This window comes from Carassius carassius, chromosome 1 (assembly GCF_963082965.1).
Source record: "Carassius carassius chromosome 1, fCarCar2.1, whole genome shotgun sequence".
NCBI classification, from domain to species: Eukaryota; Metazoa; Chordata; class Actinopteri; order Cypriniformes; family Cyprinidae; genus Carassius; species Carassius carassius.
Genome location: NC_081755.1, coordinates 18,061,297 through 18,080,801, shown reverse-complemented (window position 1 = coordinate 18,080,801; position 19,505 = coordinate 18,061,297). Strand labels below are relative to the sequence as shown.

Sequence of the window (19,505 nt, the reverse complement as noted above, 5' to 3'; positions counted from 1 at the left end):
CAGGAGTCCAGTAAACTGGGTCTTGGGCCCTTGGATTTCCTTTTAACAAATTGTTTAAGGGTTATGATTTTTCTGCATACCCTTCAATTCAACTACGACTGTAATTACATAGGCCCAAAAAGGATCTCAGCTCTCGAATTGTTTGAAGAATTGGATGTGTTTTAACAGCCTCACAGCAACTAGGGAAGTCACATGCATGGTTGTTGTCACCACTTACCTACTGTAGCAAACCAAAATAAAACTCATTTAACCTCTTCCAATGCCTATATTTACAAAACAGATTTCAGGGAATCCATACTCTGGTCTCAAAAGACCAAGTCAATCATTTTGGATCCAAAAGTATCCAAAATGTTCTGGTGTTGCTAGAGGAGTAGTACAGTGAGAAGTACTTGGTACCCACCATGACGTTCAGTGGTAGTAAAGCTTTTATATATGGATGGATGAGTGCTGAAGGTTTGAGAGAGTTGTGCTTTATCAGTGCTGGCATGAATTCACACACTACTGTGATGAAATACAGAAACTTGAAACAGCAGATGCAATTTAAACAAAATTGGCTTGTTTTTTAAGTTTATGTTTAAAATGTTTCAATTTATATAAGTGATCATTAAGAGAATAAATCTTTTATATTTATTCAGAAGGGGTGTCATCATTTCTGCTCTGCACTGTATATTTTGACACTTGACACAGTTGCACAACAGGTAATTTTTTTATAAATCTATATATGAGAATGATCACATTCATTAGGCATTAACTATGTATTAAGTACTTTTTTATCTTGTGTAGCATGTCTAATTTACAACTACTTTTAATGTTTATTATCAAGCAAACATATTTTGCAAACCCAGCAACGTATAGCCTATAGAGTGTCACAGACATGGCAGGCTCCAACACCACCCAATCACAGCGCACTCCCTCAACGGAATACTGATCACGCACACCTGCCGCTCATCTACACGCCCATCAGCCAACACTCAAAAGGCACTCACTCACGCTTCACCAATTTACGGTCTCATTTGCACATAGGACTCTTCTACCTGCTTACTTCAAGGACTCCTAGCATTGTACTTACCTGTCTCTTACAACGTCTCCAAGTTCTCTCCTGTCTCTACCGTGAGTGTGTGTGTCTCCCTTGTCTTCATCACCATCTCAACCATCACCTTTCGGATCACCATTCAGCTCAACTCCAAGGACAGTATCACTTCCGGGTATCCTCTCAGCCATTCATCTTACATCTGTTTGTGTAAATAAAACCATTACCTGCCGTCTCTTGTCTCCGACCCTTCTGTCCTGTAACAGAAGACCGGACCCAAAACCATCTTACACAAGCATGAGCCAACCAGACCCCTTCCAGGACCTCGTCGACGCCTTACGGCGAACTCTCACCACCACTCAATCACCTCCACTACCAGCGGACACTTTCAATTAACAACTTCACCACTTCTTCGCCGACGGTACATGCCAGTCCCATGGCCAAACCAGCGCCCTTCTCTGGCTCGGCGGAGGAATGCAGTGGATTCCTTCTCCAAAGTTCGCTGGTCCTGGAGATGCAGCCGCACTTATACCCCACCGAAAGATCCAAAGTGGTGTTTCTCATCTCCTAACTTCAAGGTAAAACTCTTCAATGGGCGGATTCTATGTGGACTTAAAATAACCCTGTCATTCAGTCTTACCCCAGTTTTGTAGAACACTTCAGAGAAGTCTATGGAAAACCCGTGTGGGATTCGTTGATTGGTGAGAAACTATATAATTTAAAACAAGGCAAGATGTCTGTTAATGATTATGCTCCGAAGTTCAGGACTCTCGCTGCCATAAGTGGGTGGAACGAACAAGCCCTCATCACCACCTACTGTCATGGTTTGGATCCACAAGTGCGGTTGCATCTCGCTGCATACGAGGATACCATCGGGCTTCAACGCTTCATCCAACTCTCCATCCGCTTCGCCACTCGTATGCAATTGTGTCTCGAAGAGCACCAGGGCCAGTTTCCACACAACTTCGCCCTCTGCCGACCAGAATCCACCAGCACTTCAGAATTGGTATACTCCACAAAGAGAAGATTCATATGCTGGTTCTGGAGGAGTCCACCGCTGATGTGATCCTTGGGCGCCCGTGGTTGGAGCAGCACAACCCAGTCATCTCCTGGAAATCTTGCGAAGTCCTGAAGTGGGGTGACAACTGTTTCCTGGAATGCCTGTTCCATCCTCTCCACCTCCTGAACAGTTTTCTGACTGCATCACTTCCATTGAGAGCCCAATGGAGAAGCGGTCAGTGGATATTCCCTCATGTTACGCCCCCTTCAGTGACGTCTTCTGCCCTGAGAGAGCCTCTAAGCTGCCTCCACACCGGCCATGAGACTGCGCCATTGATCTGCTTCTGGGTGAGCCAGTGCCAAAAGGAAGGATCTATCCACTTTCCATCCCGGAGGAGAAGGCCATGGAGGGATACATAGAGGAGGCTCTTGTCCAAGGTTACATCCATCCATCCACATCCCCTGCTGCTTCCAGCTTCTTCTTCGTGGAGAAAAAGGACGGGGGCTTGCGGCCATGCATCGACTACCGATCCCTCAATAACATCACCATCAAATTCAGATATCCCCTTCCTCTCATCCCAGCAGCGTTGGAACATCTCCGTGGTGCCACTGTTTACACAAAGTTGGACATCCGCAGTGTGTACAACATCATCCGGATACATGAGGGGGACGAGTGGAAGACAGCTTTCATCACACCTACAGGGAACAATAAATATCTGGTGATGCCTTATGGTCTAGTCAACGCCCCCTCCGTATTCCAGGATTTCATCCATGAGGTGCTCCGGGAATTCCTCCACAAGTTTGTCCTGGTATACATTGATGACATCCTAATCTTCTTCCGGAGCTTGACTGAACATCATCGCCACATTGCAGAGGTCCTGAAACGCCTGAGGGAATACCAACTCTACCTGAAAGCGGAAAAATGCTCCTTCCATCAGGCCTCAGTGCAGTTCCTTAGATACATCATTGACAACAGTGGCATCCGGATGGATGAGGGGAAGGTGGATGCCATCAGAAACTGGCCAACTCCCTCAACCATTAAAGAACTCCAACGTTTCCTCGGTTTCTCCAACTTCTATCGCCGTTTCATCCAAAATTACAGCTGAAGAACCCGACGCAATACTTCCCGAAAAGCTCATTGTCAGACTCATTGTCAACCCTCTTGCTGCTAAAAGAGCACTTCTGGTGGCCCAACATGGCATCTGACGTCAAGAGGTACGTGCAAGGATGTAAGGAATGCACCATATCAGCCATTGACTACAGGTTCAGAGAGAGCGAGAGGTTCTGGGACTCCGCCCACCACCAGTTACAATGAGCCCTATGTAGACGCAGGATGACAGCAGACCTCCACCGTTCAGAAGCCCCAACCTATCAACCAGTACAGAAGCTCTGGCTGTCAACTAGGGACATTCGCCTGCGTCTACTGTGCCGTAAGCTGAGTCCCAGGTTCATTGGCCCGTTCACCATCACGGAGAAGATCAACTCCGACACATATAAACTTCAACTCCCACCTGAGTACCGCATTCACCCCACATTCCAAGTATCCCTCCTGAAATCTCACCATCCTTCTGTTCCTCTCTCCATAGAGCCTGGCGTAGCCACAGCTGAGACCCCCCTTCCACTCATCCTGGACGATGGCGCTGCTTACAAGGTTCGCGAAATCCTGGATTCCTGGTGGCGTGCTGGCATCTCGAATACCTGGTGGATTGGTAAGGGTATGGCCCTGAGAAGTGTTCATTGGTCCCAGGCAACGACATATTCGACCCTAACCTACTGGAAACCTTCCACGCCACTCATCCCAACAGACCTGCCCATTCAGCTCAACTCCAAGGACAGTATAATTTCCCATTCATCTTACATCTGCTTGTGTAAATAAAACCATTACCTGCCATCTCTGGTCTCCGACCTTTCTGTCCTGTAACATAGTGTACTGTAAGTTAAAGCTATAGGAGCTATAGGATAAATTCACTCAATTCATGCATAAAATTCAAAACACCTGATATCATTTTGCACATATCATGTTGACATACATATTTTCTCTAATCAATGAATTTTAATCGTGAACATAATTTGAATAGTTATACTCTGCATCTACATTTTCTTTAACTCAGTAGTTTTCAACCTATGGGCCGTGGTGGTATTGCAGGTGGGCCGCCAATTACTTTTAAAATAAATAATAATATTGTTAATATATGTAAAAATGTCTAAGTCAAAACATAACATCATTTCATATATATAATTACCGTAATTTCCGGACTATTGAGCGCACCTGAATATAAGCCACACCCACTGAATTTAAAAAAAAATATTATTTTGAACATAAATAAGCCGCACATGTCTATAAGCCGCAGGTGCCTACCGGTACATTGAAACAAATGAACTTTACACAGGCTTTAACGAAACACGGCTTGTAACAAAAATAAATAGGCTTTAACGAAACACGGCTTGTAACAAAAATAAATAGGCTTTAACGAAACACGGCTTGTAACAAAAATAAACTGGCTTTAACCAAAACCAGCTTGTCACAAAAAAATAAATAAAAAATTAGCAGTAAACAGTAGCCTACCAAGAAAGTCATTGGTCACTATCTTCCTCCTCCTGTGCACTGAAACCACTGAAGTCATCTCCTTCGGTGTCGGAGTTGAATAGCCTCAGAATTGCTTCATCCGATATTGGATCGTTTTCATTGTCGCTCTCGTCACTTTCATCCGGAGGCAAATCCCCCGCTGAGCCCTCTTCAACACGCAGCAGTCCAGCCTTTCAAAACCCACTGATGATAGTGGATTTTTTGACAATGCTCCACGCTGTCAGGATCCACTGGCAGACTTGACCATAAGTTGCTCTTCGCATGAGGCCCGTTTTAGTGAAGGATTTCTCCCCACTTGTCATCCAAGTCTCCCACTGAACACGGAGCGCCACCTTAAATGCACGATTTACACTGCTGTTGAGTGGCTGCAAATACTTTGTTGTGCCTCCAGGAATCACAGCTGGAACTGAGTTTGTTCCCTTGATGGCTTCTTTCACCGAATCTGTTATGTGGGCCCTCATGCTGTCCAAAACGAGCAATGCCTTGTTCCTGTGAAAGAATCCTCCCGGTCGCTTGCCGTAACACTCCATATGCCATTCTTGCATTAGGCTTTCCGTCATCCATCCTTTCTTGTTGACTTTCACAACAATTCCTCTCGGGAATTTTTCTTTCGGCATCGTCGTGCGTTTAAAAATCACCATCGGTGGAAGCTTTTCTCCCGATGCCGTGCAGCTCAGAACACAGGTGAAATGCGTTTTTTCATGCCCAGTTGTTTTCAGCGTGACGGATGATTCGCCTTTCCTGTTGACAGTCCGAGTGAGAGGCAGGTCAAACGTCAGAGGAACCTCATCCATATTTATGATGTCGTGCGGGCCGATGGAATGCTCCGCTATCTTTGCATCAGTGAATTTGCGGAAGTTTGAAACTTTTTCCTCGTAGTCGAGAGGGAGCTGCTGACATAGACTCGTCCGTACCCTGATGGACAGGCCTTTACGTCTCATAAATCTGAGACACCACGATGGTCCACCTCTAAAATCCTCAAACTTCATTGTGGTGGCGATTGTTTTGGCTTTCAGTCGGATCTGCACAGTTGAAACACCTCGGCCATCTGCTCTCTGTGTGTTGACCCAGTCTTCGAGCTCATTTTCTAGATCTGCTTTTCTTCCCCCTGAAAGCTTTAGTTGTCTTTTTGCACTGAGTCAATTCCTCACGCTGCTGTTTCCAACGTCTTATCATCGACTCATTAAGACCAAGCTCCCGTGCAGCAGCTCTATTTCCTTTTCCAACAGCCAGATCAATCGCCTTCAACTTGAAAGCTGCATCATATGCATTTCTCCGTGTCTTTGCCATGATGAGGGTGACAAAATGACTACCGTAATCAGAATGATGGGAAGTTTGAGCACGCTCGGTTTAATCTAAATAGTAAACAAAAAAAGTTGTTTGACCTTAACCCGTTCGGAAATTTCATTGGTCTAATGAAAGCTTCATTCCGCCAAAAAACTGAGCACGTCACAGAATGTGTTAAAAAAAAAAAAAAAATTGAAAGCGGGAAAAATCCATATATTAGCCGCGTCGTTGTTTAAGCCGCGAGGTTCAAAGCGTGGGAAAGAAGTTGCGGCTTATAGTCCGGAAATTACGGTAAGTAAAAAAAAATACTAAACTGTTACTATGCTTCCACTATTTGAGCTCGCTGATTGGTTTAAGAACCAATTTATCTTAGATATTTTTGCTGCATATGCTACAAAAAACAACAGATTCAAACATGCATAAATGGCTTTCAGCATGTTCCCTCCTGACTTGCTCCGCTGACTGTCTACCCGCTGCCGAGCTCTGCTTGGATCTTTTCCCATTTTGCTGAGCGGTGTCAGTCCGAGTTATTTTCTGTTAATTAATTGAAATCGGCATAAAATAACGATTTGAGCGATTTCTAAATCACTTTATAGCACCATTATCCGCGGTCCTGACCTCCCGCATTATGCTATCTGATCCAATCAGAATGCAACGTGCCTAGCGCGAGAACAGAACAGACTGGGCAAATGCCTACGTAACTCCAGGTTCGCGTTCGTGCATTATTTTAATGTACTTTTCGCATTACAATAACTCGCTGCTCCTTCTGCACCGCTCACACATACTGTATACACAGTGCAAAGGGAGTATGTGTGAACCTGTATAATGTATAACAAATCTATTTTAACACCTGAGGCACCGCTACAATTAATGAGCTCTATGAACAATACATGGCAAAAAAAGTAAAAAAGTCCCTGGACATTTATTTGTTTATATTTTTTCTTTAAGTCTATAAATTTTGTTACACCCTTACTATAGTGAGTATTTTGACTTATATCTGTTTTAGAGACATTACAACTTTTTGATAAAGCTCTAATTGGTTTTCTTTTGGAAATATGTTCAAACTCATCCTGAATGCATTTAGCATATGTGTGTGTGTGCCAAAACAGTTAACAATCTAGCTTCTGAGTACTAAATTATTGACTTAATAGTGGGGTCAGTTAATTTTTTGCAGTGGGCCGTGCAAACATATGTGTTTGGTTGTGTGGGCTGCGAGTTGAAAAAGGTTGGGAACCACTGCTTAAACTTAATTTCTTTCTTCACTCCACAGTCTCAGCTTCATGCCTCATCTTCTCTTATGCTCTCACTTTCCTTTCTTCCATCTCTGACTTGAAATTTCTATCTGCACACCTATGTTTTATGAATGTCAATTTTACATGACAATAGATAAATAAATTAATAAAAATAAACCTGGATATGTGTACTGCGTTTGGCTAACTAACACTTATCACAGAACTTACTTATTATTGCCCTTCTTTGGTTTGGATTGCTTCTATTGTCATTTTTAAGTCGCTTTGGATAAAAGTGCCTGCTAAATGCCTAAATGTACATGAAAGTCATCAGTGAATGTAAGTTTATTAAGGAATGTAAATTAGTAAAGTTTCACCAAAGTATGCCAGCAATATTTACCCTACAAGAAAAATTAACAAATTTAACAAATCCTTTGTGCTTTAATTCATGTTAATAAATATCACTGTCACAATAATATTTGTTTTTTGGCAAGGAACCATACAAGTTTGAAATAAATTTTGGAGTGTCAAAGAGTTTACTTTTATTTAATGAGTTCTTCTTTGAGATGTGGTCACACCCACATCCATTTTACCTGTTAAAACTGAGATGACAGTGGACCATAAAACTGTTGGCAAGAGGGTGGACCATTAAAAGTTATTACATTCACATTTACTCATTTTGCAATAGCTTTTCTTGTTAAACATTTGGATGGTTTATTAAACTTTTGTTGTACTGTCACTCTTGAATTTCTGTTCAGATTCTAAATGTACAGTTACCAGTACCGGTACATAAAAGCCAATGCATAATAATATATGTGACAATAATCTGCAGCTATCATGAGTGTTTCAGCTGCATCATGCTCAAATCTGTTTCAAAGTGAGGTCCGGTCACAGAAGTCACTGGAATGTCAACACCCAGATTCAAACGGTTTATTTGAGCATAGATTTTTTTATGTACATAGCCTATACTAGTGTTGAGAAATGGCTTGAGAACCTCCCCTTTGCTTTGTGTGAAAGGTTTTTGTAGCAAACTCAAACAGCCAGGATTTGTTTAAACATGCACACTTATTCAGGATTTAGCTTTCTTGTGAAATGAAACTTAAGGTAGACTTTAAATGTGATTGGACAGTGCTTGTGATCTCACATTGCTTGACCTCTTTTATTAGATATTTAAATGAAAGCAAGACGGTTCGTAAGTCTTCAGTAAGAACATTCATTAATTGTGTTAATCCTGCTTTGTTATTTTAAAGAGTTTCCAGCAAGAAAATGATCAAGTATATTTTATGGACATTGCTGTTTTTCCATGTGTCAGCACAGCGTTGGACCCTGTTTGGTTAGTAGTTTATACAACTGTTTTAAAATTACTTAATGTCATTTGCATTTGCACTTTCTTTATAAATATTACACCACATGCATGTGTCTACAAATATAAGACTATACTACTACCTCAGGGGCTGGAGCTGAAGTCTACAGGAATGTGGCTCTCCAGGACCGTCATTGGCAAGTCCTGGAGAGCTGGAGAGCCTGGATAATCAAACATACCTAAAAAAGCTAATTAATTTCTAAAGGTTTCCAAAAAGCTACAGGCAACTGTAGCTCACCAAGACCAACTTTGGCATGTACTATCGCCATTAAATCTTGGCAAAGCTGTTTATCTTAAATGTAGCCTTCATTGTTTTGCAGATTGTTAGACATGGGCTTTCTTTTCAATGTTTATGAACCCTCTAAATAAACAAGCATATTGTTCGCAACAGATGAAGAGTCAAAGCCTAAACGTGAGAGCAGAGTGCGATTGGTGGGGAATTTGCCTTCTTCGGGTCGTGTGGAGGTCTACCATGATGGACAGTGGGGTACAGTTTGTGATGACGGATGGGAACTGGCTGAAGCACAAGTGGTGTGTCGTCAACTGGGCTTTCCTGGAGCGATATCATTTACACCTGGAGGACAATATGGAGAAGGTATAAATGCAGAATTAAAAGAGAATTTAAATATTATATTTAAAAGTGCTGTGATAACAACAGTAACATATTTGACCTGTGTTCTGTTATACTTTTTAGGCTCTGGTCCAATCTGGCTGGATGACATGAACTGTAAAGGCTCGGAGAGCTCATTGTCTGAATGCAGCTTCAAAGGTTGGGGTGTTACTGACTGCTCACATAAAGAGGACGCAGGAGTGGTCTGTGAGACTGGTAAGACATCTACTGGATCATGCTGAAATTACAATGCTTGCTTGTGGGAATAGATTTAGGACCTGTAATTCTCTACTGCCTAATTGTCTTTTCTTTTATTATTAATTTTGTCTTAGTTTGGTTCAGATGTTATATTAAAAGCGAAAAGCTTTTAATGAAAAGCGAGGTGTGCTCTGATTGGCCAGCTATCCAGTGCATTGTGATTGGCCAAATGCCTCAAGCGTGTTACGGAAATTTTACACCCTATACTGCGATGCTGTGTCCCAATCAGAAAACCGGCACCGACAAGACAAAAACAATAAAACCCATTAAAAATAAGCCATTTGTTGCATCCAGTGGGGACATAATTGCTGATTATAATGACTTATACTGTTTTTTTATGTGTTGCATTGCATTGCGCCGCATAAACATAAACCATGTCTGCATGTTTGACTGGAGAAACGACAAGTAACAAGTGCTACTCTACACTAATCAGTGGCAGGGTTTAAAGGGATAGTCCCACCTCAAAATGAAGATTTTGTCATCAATCACTTACCCCCATGTCGTTCCAAACCCGTAAAAGTTTTGTTTCCATTATCCTCATTTGTAAGTCACTTTGGATAAAAGCGTCTGCTAAATTAATAAATGTAAATGTTATGTAATGCATTACTTTCCATAAAGAGTAACTAAGTAACACTGATTACACAACACGGATTACAACAAGGGTGTTTCAATGAAAAACAACATTTCTACTAGGATTTTAATCTATTTTACTACCTTTTCTTTGCAGGTACAAACATAACCAGCAATCGTCAGTTCTTTCTGGATAACAGCCTGGGTTTATCTGATGACCTTGGTCTTCTGTTTGATAGTGGAGATGTTTGTGATTTCAGAATTAATGTACAAGACACCAGTGAGAAGGAAGAACTGACATTTTGTGTGCACAGAATGATCCTCCTGATTTATCCAGAGCTAAACATAACAAATGATTCCAGAAACCTCACAGTTGATGTCAGCCATACTTGCCATCCTCATGTCTCTGCTTTTCTCAGGTAACTTTCTAAAGACCAGTTCTTTATTTTATTCTTCTCAGGTGAACAGTAGCAATTGACTTCCTTAGTATTTTTTTTTCATAGCAAGGCAATGGATATCATCAGCAGTCCAGTCAAAATAGTTCTCTTACGAGAGTTCTCTCGTACTGCGTCTTAGCTAAGACGCTACGGGAAAAGTCTCTTTTCACGAAATACTGAAGCAAAAAATTATCCTTAATTTTGAATTTTTGTAAAGCGCATTTGCAGCAGTACACAGCCATAGGCGAGACGGCTCGCTCGCTCATTGGCTGCTCTGCGGCAACTGCACAGCCTATCGAGCGCAGGCTTATGCAACATCAGACCAATAATCATCAATCAGACCAATTCATGCCACTTCCCGCCGAAACGGGTGTGGCCCAACCCTATAAAAGGAGCTCGAAAAGGCTGACTCACCTGATTTTTCATCTCTTCAGCGAAGCTCACGCATCGCTGGATCACGAAGGAAGCAAGCCCCGTCTGATAGGCATCTCAGCGGGACGAGCCACTTCTGAAGCTGCTGGCCTTCGCCGCCTTCCACTGCCGTTCCTGCTGCGCTCTCCGGCGCCTATATCCTTTTTATATCCTTGTGTGTGTTCGCCCTGCGACGCACACTCGTAAAAGAGCTGCGTCTTTTTATAGATGCCCTCGTGCGGCTCGTGCAGAGCCCCGCTCAGCGAAGGAGACTGTCACGTCATCTGTGTCTCCTGCCTGGGTGAGGATCATGCAGCGCTCGCACTCGCTGACGGCGGCTGCCCTCACTGCAAGCTACTGCCGATGGTGACTCTGAGGACTCGCCTGGCATTCTTCTCCAAGCCTGCATCCTCCGCTGCGCAGCAGCACCATAAAAAGCACCGCTCTCAGCGTTTACCGGAACCGCCTCCAGCTCTACCGAGCTCGCCGGTTCTCCCCGCTTCACCTGCCTCCCCTGCATCGCTTCCCGATGGTCAGCGCCCGCTGTCTGCTGCCGCGTCCTCCGAGGAAGTGGATCTCAGGGCTGCGTCGGGGGAAGAGGACACGTGCTCTCTGCTAGCTTCGGGCAGTGAGGGTTGGGTGAGCTCCGCGGATCTCGCGCCTTCTGCTCAGAGGCCCAGCAGACGGGCTGATATCGACAAGGAGCTGATGCGAGTGCTCACGCTCGAGTGGTCTGCACCAGCGCCCCCTTCTCGTTCCCGGCTGGATGGTAGCTTTCTCCCGGATGAGCGTCTTTCTCCCAGCTCAAAGCACGCCCCGTTTCTTCCTGAGCTTCACGAAGAAGTGGCGAAAGCTTGGAACGCTCCATTCTCGGCGAGAATTCTGTTTCACCAGCATTCTCCACACTTAGACGATGCTAAAAACAGAGGCTACCAGACACTTCCGCCGGTGGAACAGGCTATAGCAGCGCACCTTTGCCCGCCCTCTGCTGGACGGCGGACGAAGGCGGCATTGCCATCGAAAGCCTGCTGCATGACGTCATCGCTGCTCGCATGGATCTTCTCTGCTGCTGGGCAGTCTGCGTCTGCGCTACACACCATGGCCACGCTGCAGATTTTCCAGGGCGATCTCCTCCGCAAGCTGGATGAGATGGGACCTGAAGCGATCTGTCTCGCGGATCTGAGGAGTGCTTCGGATCTCTCCCTCCGCGCTACTAAGTCCGCTGCACAGGCCATGGGACGGGTCATGGCTTCCGCTACGGTGGCTGAGATGCCTTTGTGGAAAATGCTTTCGGACTTCGAGTCTGAGCGCGCTGCGTTCCTCGACGCGCAGCTGACTCCTGCTGGCCTCTTCGGATCGTCTGTCAACGAGTTTGTCGAGAGATTCGTCGAGGATCAGAAAGCGTCACAAGCGTTTAAGCACTTCCTGCCAAAGCGCTCCGGTTCTGCAGCAAGCCGCGCTAGACCGGCCCCACAAAGCTCTCAGTCACGCCCACCGCCTCCAGCTGCTTCATCGCGACAGCGTCAGCAACGCAGCTCGGGACCCCGTTCTCACTCTTCCAGCCGTCGCCCCGCGCCGCGGGAGCCGCGGCAGAGGATTACGGTGAAGCCGGAAGCCCCGAAGTAATCCTAACACTGCTAGGACAGCGCCGGTGTATGAGTCCCGCTGCGGCCGAGCTCTCACCCAAACGCGCCGCTGTTGCAGTTCCAAGAATTGTGACTGTCTCAGCGTCTTCTGCAACGCGCAAGCCTGCACGAGTGCCCACTTGCCTGCACACAAAAGCCGTTATCACGGCTACCCAGATATTTCCCGAAAAGAGTGTTATTTCTGGTGTTCAGGCCATGGCCGTTGGTGCTATAAATGTAGTGACGATGCCCACTCCTCAGTGCCCATCTCCACATGTAAGCACAGCCCTGCACACAGGGCTCACGCCCATGAGATCGACTCAGGTTGGCCGGGCGCGCCACATAGTACACGTGCCCACTCCTCAGTGCCCACAAACACTATGTCACACACGGCGCGTGGTTTCTGTAAAAACGAAACCCGTGCACGTACGCTCTGCCCAGGCAGATAGCGAGTCGAAAGCGGTAAATGTGCACACTTGCAGCCCACAGTTACTCGCAGACATCACGAGTCCCACGGGACCCGCTCAGCCATCCCTCAATCGGTTAAGCGCCGGGACGGGGTCGAGGAGGAGCGATCTGCCCGCTGTGATCAGCGCGCTCCCCGCCTCAAATGCCACAGGCGTAACGCCCATGGTGCAGCGCACCCAAGCACCGCCGTTGCCCAGTCAACAGAGCGCGCTTCGCATCCAGCCCTTAGCCATTCATGCAGATGCATGGTCAGCGCTTCCAGGGGTTTCAGATTGGGTGCTAGGCATTATAAAGAATGGCTACTCGCTACAGTTTTTTCGACGCCCTCCGCGCTTTTTAGCGCGCGTCGAAACTACGGTCAAAACTGAAGTAGCACACATACTTCGGGCCGAAATATCAAAACTGTTGAGCAAAGGGGCTGTAGAGCCTGTGTCTCGAGCTCAAAGCGAGGGGGGGCTGTACAGCAGATACTTTCTAGTGCCCAAGAAAGACGGGGTTCTCAGGCCCATACTGGATCTAAGACAGCTGAACAAGGCATTGGTGAAACGCAGTTTCAGAATGCTTACGACCAGGAAGCTCCTCGCGCATATTCGCAGAGGAGACCGGTCCATGTCAATAGATCTGAAGGACGCGTATTTTCAAATACAGATCGCGTCAAGTCACAGGCGATATTTGAGATTCGCCTTCGAGGGCCAGGCATACCAGTTTACAGTCCTGCCGTTCGGCTTGTCCGTAGCTCCTCGTACGTTTACGAGGTGCATGGACGCAGCGCTCGCTCCTCTCAGACTCAGAGGCATGCGAGTGCTGAACTATTTGGACGACTGGCTGATTCTGGCTCAATCACGAGCGGAGCTCGTGGAGCACAGGGCCGTTTTACTCGATCACCTCGAGAAACTCGGTCTCAGTGTCAACTGGATGAAGAGTTTGCTGAACCCCAGTCAGACGATACTGTTTTTGGGTATAGCTCTGGACTCACGTTCCATGACGGCGCGGCTGTCACCACAGCGCGCGTTGGGCATTCAGTGCGCAGCGAGTTCTCTCCGCTGCGGCGCGACCGTTTCGCTCAGAGAATGTCAGAAGATGCTGGGTCTCATGGCCTCAGCATCTCCAGTTCTGCAGTTGGACCTGCTCCACATGCGCCCCCTGCAGTTCTGGCTGAAAGCGCGGGTACCGCGCGGAGCGTGGGTATCTGGTCGACTGCGTCTCAAGGGCGTTCAGGGCTGCGTTACAGCCCTGAAACCCTGGACAGCAAACGACTGGTACCAATCAGGTGTAAGCCTGGGGACTTCCTCGAAAGTGAAGATGGTGTCGACGGATGCCTCCACTTCGGGATGGGGAGCGCTGCTCGAGGGCAGGCCGTCCTTTGGCCTGTGGTCAGAACGGGAAAAGCTCCAACATATCAACTGTCTGGAAATGCTGGCAGTGGAGAATGCGCTGACGCGCTTTTGTCCCCGAATCAAGGGCCACCACGTCTTAGTCCGTTCGGACAACATGTCTGTGGTGTCCTACATAAATCGCCAGGGCGGTCTCGGGTCCCGAAACCTGTACAGGCTGACGGAGCACCTCCTGGTTTGGGCTCAGCGCAACTTGCGCTCGCTGAGGGCAGTTCATGTGCCTGGGCTACAGAATCTGGGTTCAGACAGGCTGTCCAGAAACAACATTCCCACGGGCGAATGGTCTCTACACCCGCAAACAGTCCGGCTGTTGTGGGAGAGATTTGGCAGGGTGGAGGTGGACCTCTTCGCGTCCCACGAAAACGCTCACTGCCCCGCGTTCTTTTCCAAGAACGAAAGCGCGCTGTCACGGAGATGGCCGTGCTGCCCGCTTTATGCTTTCCCTCCCGTCTCCCTCCTTCCGCAGGTGATAGAACGGGTGAGAGAAACGAGATGTTCAATACTGCTTGTAGCACCTTTTTGGAAGAACCAACCATGGTTCCCAGATTTGATGCAGTTAGCAGACATCGCCCCGTGGCCAGTGCTGTTGAGGAGGGACCTCCTCTCGCAGGCCAGGGGCTCGATTTGGCACCCTCAACCGGAGTTGTGGTCCCTACATGTGTGGGTGCTCAACGGTTACCCGCTGATCTCTCAGTGGGAGTGCTAAATACCATCACTCAGGCTAGAGCTCCGTCGACACGACGGCTGTATGCCTCGAAGTGGTCGGTGTTCTCCAGCTGGTGCACAGCTCGGGGATGTTCACCCCTTAGTTGTGAGGTGACGGAGGTGCTCTCCTTCCTACAGGAGCTGTTGGATAAGGGCAGAGCCCCATCCACGCTCAAAGTTTATGTGGCGGCCATCGCAGCGTTTTCTGAAACAGCGCTCGGTCAGTCAATAGGAAAGAACGATTTGGTCATCCGCTTCCTTAGAGGAGCTAGGAGGCTGAATCCTCCCAGACCTCCTTTTCAACAGACTGAGCAGCTGTTTGTCTCGTTTAGTGGACGTTCCAAGGGAATGGCTGTTTCGAGACAGACTCTATCCAGATGGATAGTTGACGCCATAGCATTAGCTTACGCTTCCAGGGGCCTTCAGTGCCCACTGGGCGTCAGAGCACACTCCACAAGGGGCGTCGCCTCGTCGTGGGCGTGGTCTACTGGGATCTCCTTGCAGGATATATGTATGGCGGCAGGTTGGGCCTCGCCGTCTACATTTATCAGGTTCTATAACCTGGAGGTTCCCGCCTTTCAAGCAAGGCTGCTGTCGGTATAGTCGAATCAGGGCCCTGATGGGAATTCTGAGTTTGTGAGCGTTATGCGCTGCTGACTGTTATATGGGCAGTATTGCGTAAGACCCGCATTGCCACATTGGTCAGGCCTTGCCTCGACTGTGTGATGTCATATTGCCGCATCTACGGGTGCTGCTAGATATGGGACGGAGGGCCCCCCCCCCTCCTGTCCTGGACTCTCTGGGAGTCCCTCGGGTGACTGTGCACTGTAAATCCTGGGCGTTGCTTCAGGTTTATTGGTGTGTGATTCCTGCGCGCACGCCGTATTACATGGGGATCCCGTAGCATCTTAGCTAAGACGCAGTACGAGAGAACTCTCGTAAGAGAACGTACTCGGTTACTAACGTAACCTCGGTTCTCTCTAGAAGAGGGAACGAGTACTGCGTTCTCTGCCGTGTGTACGATTCACTCTGGTTAGCTTCGTCGATTAAATAAATCAGGTGAGTCAGCCTTTTCAAGCTCCTTTTATAGGGTTGGGCCACACCCGTTTCGGCGGGAAGTGGCATGAAGGGCGCGAAGCGCCCTTATTGGTCTGATGTTGCATCAGCCTGCGCTCGATAGGCTGTGCAGTTGCCGCAGAGCAGCCAATGAGCGAGCGAGCCGTCTCGCCTATGGCTGTGTACTGCTGCAAATGTGCTTTACAAAAATTCAAAATTAAGGAAAATTTTTTGCTTCAGTATTTCGTGAAAAGAGACTTTTCCCGTAGCGTCTTAGCTAAGACGCAGTACTCGTTCCCTCTTCTAGAGAGAACCGAGGTTACGTTAGTAACCGAGTACGTTTTCTTAAGCAGATATCCAATTGCTCTGCTCTTATGCTAAGAGGGAAAAGTGTCCACTGTCTGTGTGACAGACGAAGGAACATAAGTTTAAAAGACTATATACAGTTTAAACTAGGTGGACTGAAGGATCAACTGAGCTTTAGCTGATATGGGTTTGCATCCAGTGGTTTGAATTGCATTTGATCACTCAATCTCTATTTCTTGCTGTTTGTTGGGCAAGCTGAAATGGAAGCCTCTGATACCAAAGAAACAGCTGTAATGTGGTTAGTTTTGTGAAACTTGCACTCAGTGCCCTTAGCAGTTTGCCATGCATCTCTTAGTAATGAGGTGTATAAGTGCCTGGTGTAGAATGCAGGTAGACAATGTTTTTTTTTATGTAGTGTAGTGTATTCAAGCCTTTAAATTGATTATTTTAAAGTTATTGTAGCGACCAGTTACAAATGACATTATTTCCTGAGAATGATTCCTGTCAGAACTAAATATAGACATTAACGGTATCTGTTTTTGCTCAGGTATTTGTACACACGTCAGATTGATGTTTCCATCACGTCGGCTCAATGTCTGCATCAGCTGGCGTACATCTTTGGAGTGAAGAAGCTTATGGAGGATGTCGGCCGGGCCTTCACTTCACTCCTTCCTGAAGACAACACTTTCCGTACACAGGTATCCATGTACGAGTACGGTGTTCGCACAGGTGACCTTGTTCTTCAGGAGAACGTCCTTCAGTATCTTTCCTGGAACTGTGAGTTCCTCATAAGCTCTCCAGTGTGGAGCACCATCTCCTTTCACATGATGGATGCTCTTCTGCAGCGCTCAGACCTGATTGTGAAGGATGAAGCTTTTCTTCTTGAAGCTCTGGAGACGTGGATCCAAGACAAAGGTGATGAGATTAGTTCAGATCAACAGGCCAGTCTCCTGAATCACATCCGCTTCCTCTTAATCCCAGTGGATAAACTCTATGAAATTCAGTTTTCCTCAAGCCCTCTCCGTCAGAATCATGAGAAACTCTACCTAACTGGTCTGCTCAGAGGTTTTCAGTTCAACGCTCTGCCCTTCTCTAAGATCAGGAATCAAATGGATAACATGAGTAGTGAATATCTACCCAGAATCTACACTGGAGATGAGTGGAGTCTATTTATCAATGACACAACCGTCAATTACCCATACAATCACTACTACTATGGCCAAAATAACAGAATACAAACCTTCTCCACTACAGCACACCCCAGTGCTCTTTACAGAGAAAAAAATGTCCAGTGGCAAGCCCATGTGTTTCTTAGTGCTCAGGAATGCTCTAACTATGGTATTTCATGTTATTCTTTTCCTGTTGCAAGGTTTCTCGCAAATGGTAATCAGTACATGTACACTAGCACCATTCGCTACAGCAACAGGTTGATTCTTAGCTGCAAGAATGTAAACAATATATTTCATGTTCAAGATTTCAAAAACGACATGGCAGTGGTTCCAAATAACAGCAGTATGGGTCAGCCAAACCCCTGTCCTGATGACTACAGTTTCAGATTTGTAGTGCGTCCAGAGTATATCTAAATGAAAGCTGTTAATATCATCGCATTTTCTACCAGTGGTAAAGTTTAGGTCTGCTTATACAGTTCAATCAAATTAAAATAATGATTAACCTTCATTTATAATGTTAAATGTCAGTTTATGATCATTATAATAATAAGTGAATGGTTTTAATCATTTTGATTATTTCATGTAATGATCTGATTGCTAGACATTAACATGTTTGATTGTTTAAAGATGCATTTAAAATCATACAAATAAAAAAATAAAACATTTTCATAATTTCTTGTGTTATTTTCTCATGTTTTCATGCTACCCTGTTGGTAAGTTTGTAAGAAATGGTAAATTTGTTTAAACTCACCTTTTATTGTGCAAATATTAACATTCCTAAAAACAACTAATTGTAAAACCATCCTATGCCAGTACAGGATGATACACGGTTTCTATACTTTAATAATTTTTTTTTGTCATATTCTAAGTAAAATGAAAAAGTATGAAAAAATAAAATAGATACTGAGCTATAATGCAATACTGAGCAAAAATGACTTCTGATAAATATAACATTAGTATTTAATGTATTATTATTATTATTTTATTATCATTTCGGAAGAAGGTTAAACCTTTTTTTACTGTGTCCAGAATCTGAGCACAGCTGGTTTGTTTGAGCTGTACCCTCTACTGTACAGACATGAATTTGCTTGTCCTTCAGCCTGAAGCTTATTTATTTCACTTCAGTGTGAAAGGAATTTAACATTCTCCAAAATATAACTTTTTATATTAAAAACAAACAAGTACGCCTAGCTCAGATGAGAAAAAGTAATGCAAAAGTATAATAACAAATTACTTTCCTTAAAATATTAATAACGCAATAAATCAGTTACCTTTTGAGGGAGCAATGCAATATTGTAATGCATTACTTTTAAAAGTAACTTTCCCCAACACTGTCAGTCACATAGTAATTCCCTGCATAATAATTGTGTTTAAGCAAATTAAAATTCTATATATATAGAGAATATATATATATAGAATATATATAGACATCAACTGAGAGACAAATCTTCATTCCATGGGAATGCACAGACTTTCTGAAGAAGAACATGCGCCATATTTTCTATATTCACATTCACCCATCCATTAACAAAAACACAAAAGCAGGCACTGAATTTTTTTCCTGCTGGTCTAAATATGCTGTACTTTTTTGTAATTTTTTATGGTGATTGCACTCAGATGTTTCTAAAAATTCTCTGTCCAGTAAGAAAGCAGAATAGATTTGATGAAACCTCTCAAGCATAACACATTTGAGAATAGCTTTTGAATAGTGTCAAAAAACATTCCGTAAACATGTTCCCTCTCACTATAAAAACATGTACAATTCTTGTAAACATGTCTGATAGAGATCTTCTGAAAGTCTGAACTAGTTCACTCTAATTTACAGTTGAGCAGCATATTGTGTATTTTACCAGTCTAGTGAAAATTTCCTTTAGCAGGCCACAGAGTTAAACATAATAAAATGTTGCCATGAAGTTTTAGATGACACCTTTCAGATGAAATGTGAATACATTTTAAGATTTAAAGGTTTGGTTGAGAGTTTAAAAACAAAAGTGTTACCAT

At 45.1% G+C, this 19,505-nt stretch overlaps 1 protein-coding gene across 1 annotated transcript; it reads left to right on the top strand.

Annotated features, from left to right (window-relative positions):
* Window positions 1–8,239: 8,239 nt before the first annotated feature.
* On the top strand, window positions 8,240–18,176 carry LOC132140632 (galectin-3-binding protein A-like). Its single transcript, XM_059549475.1, has 5 exons — window positions 8,240–8,465; window positions 8,887–9,090; window positions 9,190–9,321; window positions 10,091–10,352; window positions 16,883–18,176. The coding sequence occupies exons 1-5, from the start codon at window positions 8,399–8,401 to the stop codon at window positions 17,916–17,918; spliced, it is 1,701 nt and encodes a 566-aa protein (XP_059405458.1). The 5' UTR covers window positions 8,240–8,398; the 3' UTR covers window positions 17,919–18,176.
* Window positions 18,177–19,505: the final 1,329 nt, after the last annotated feature.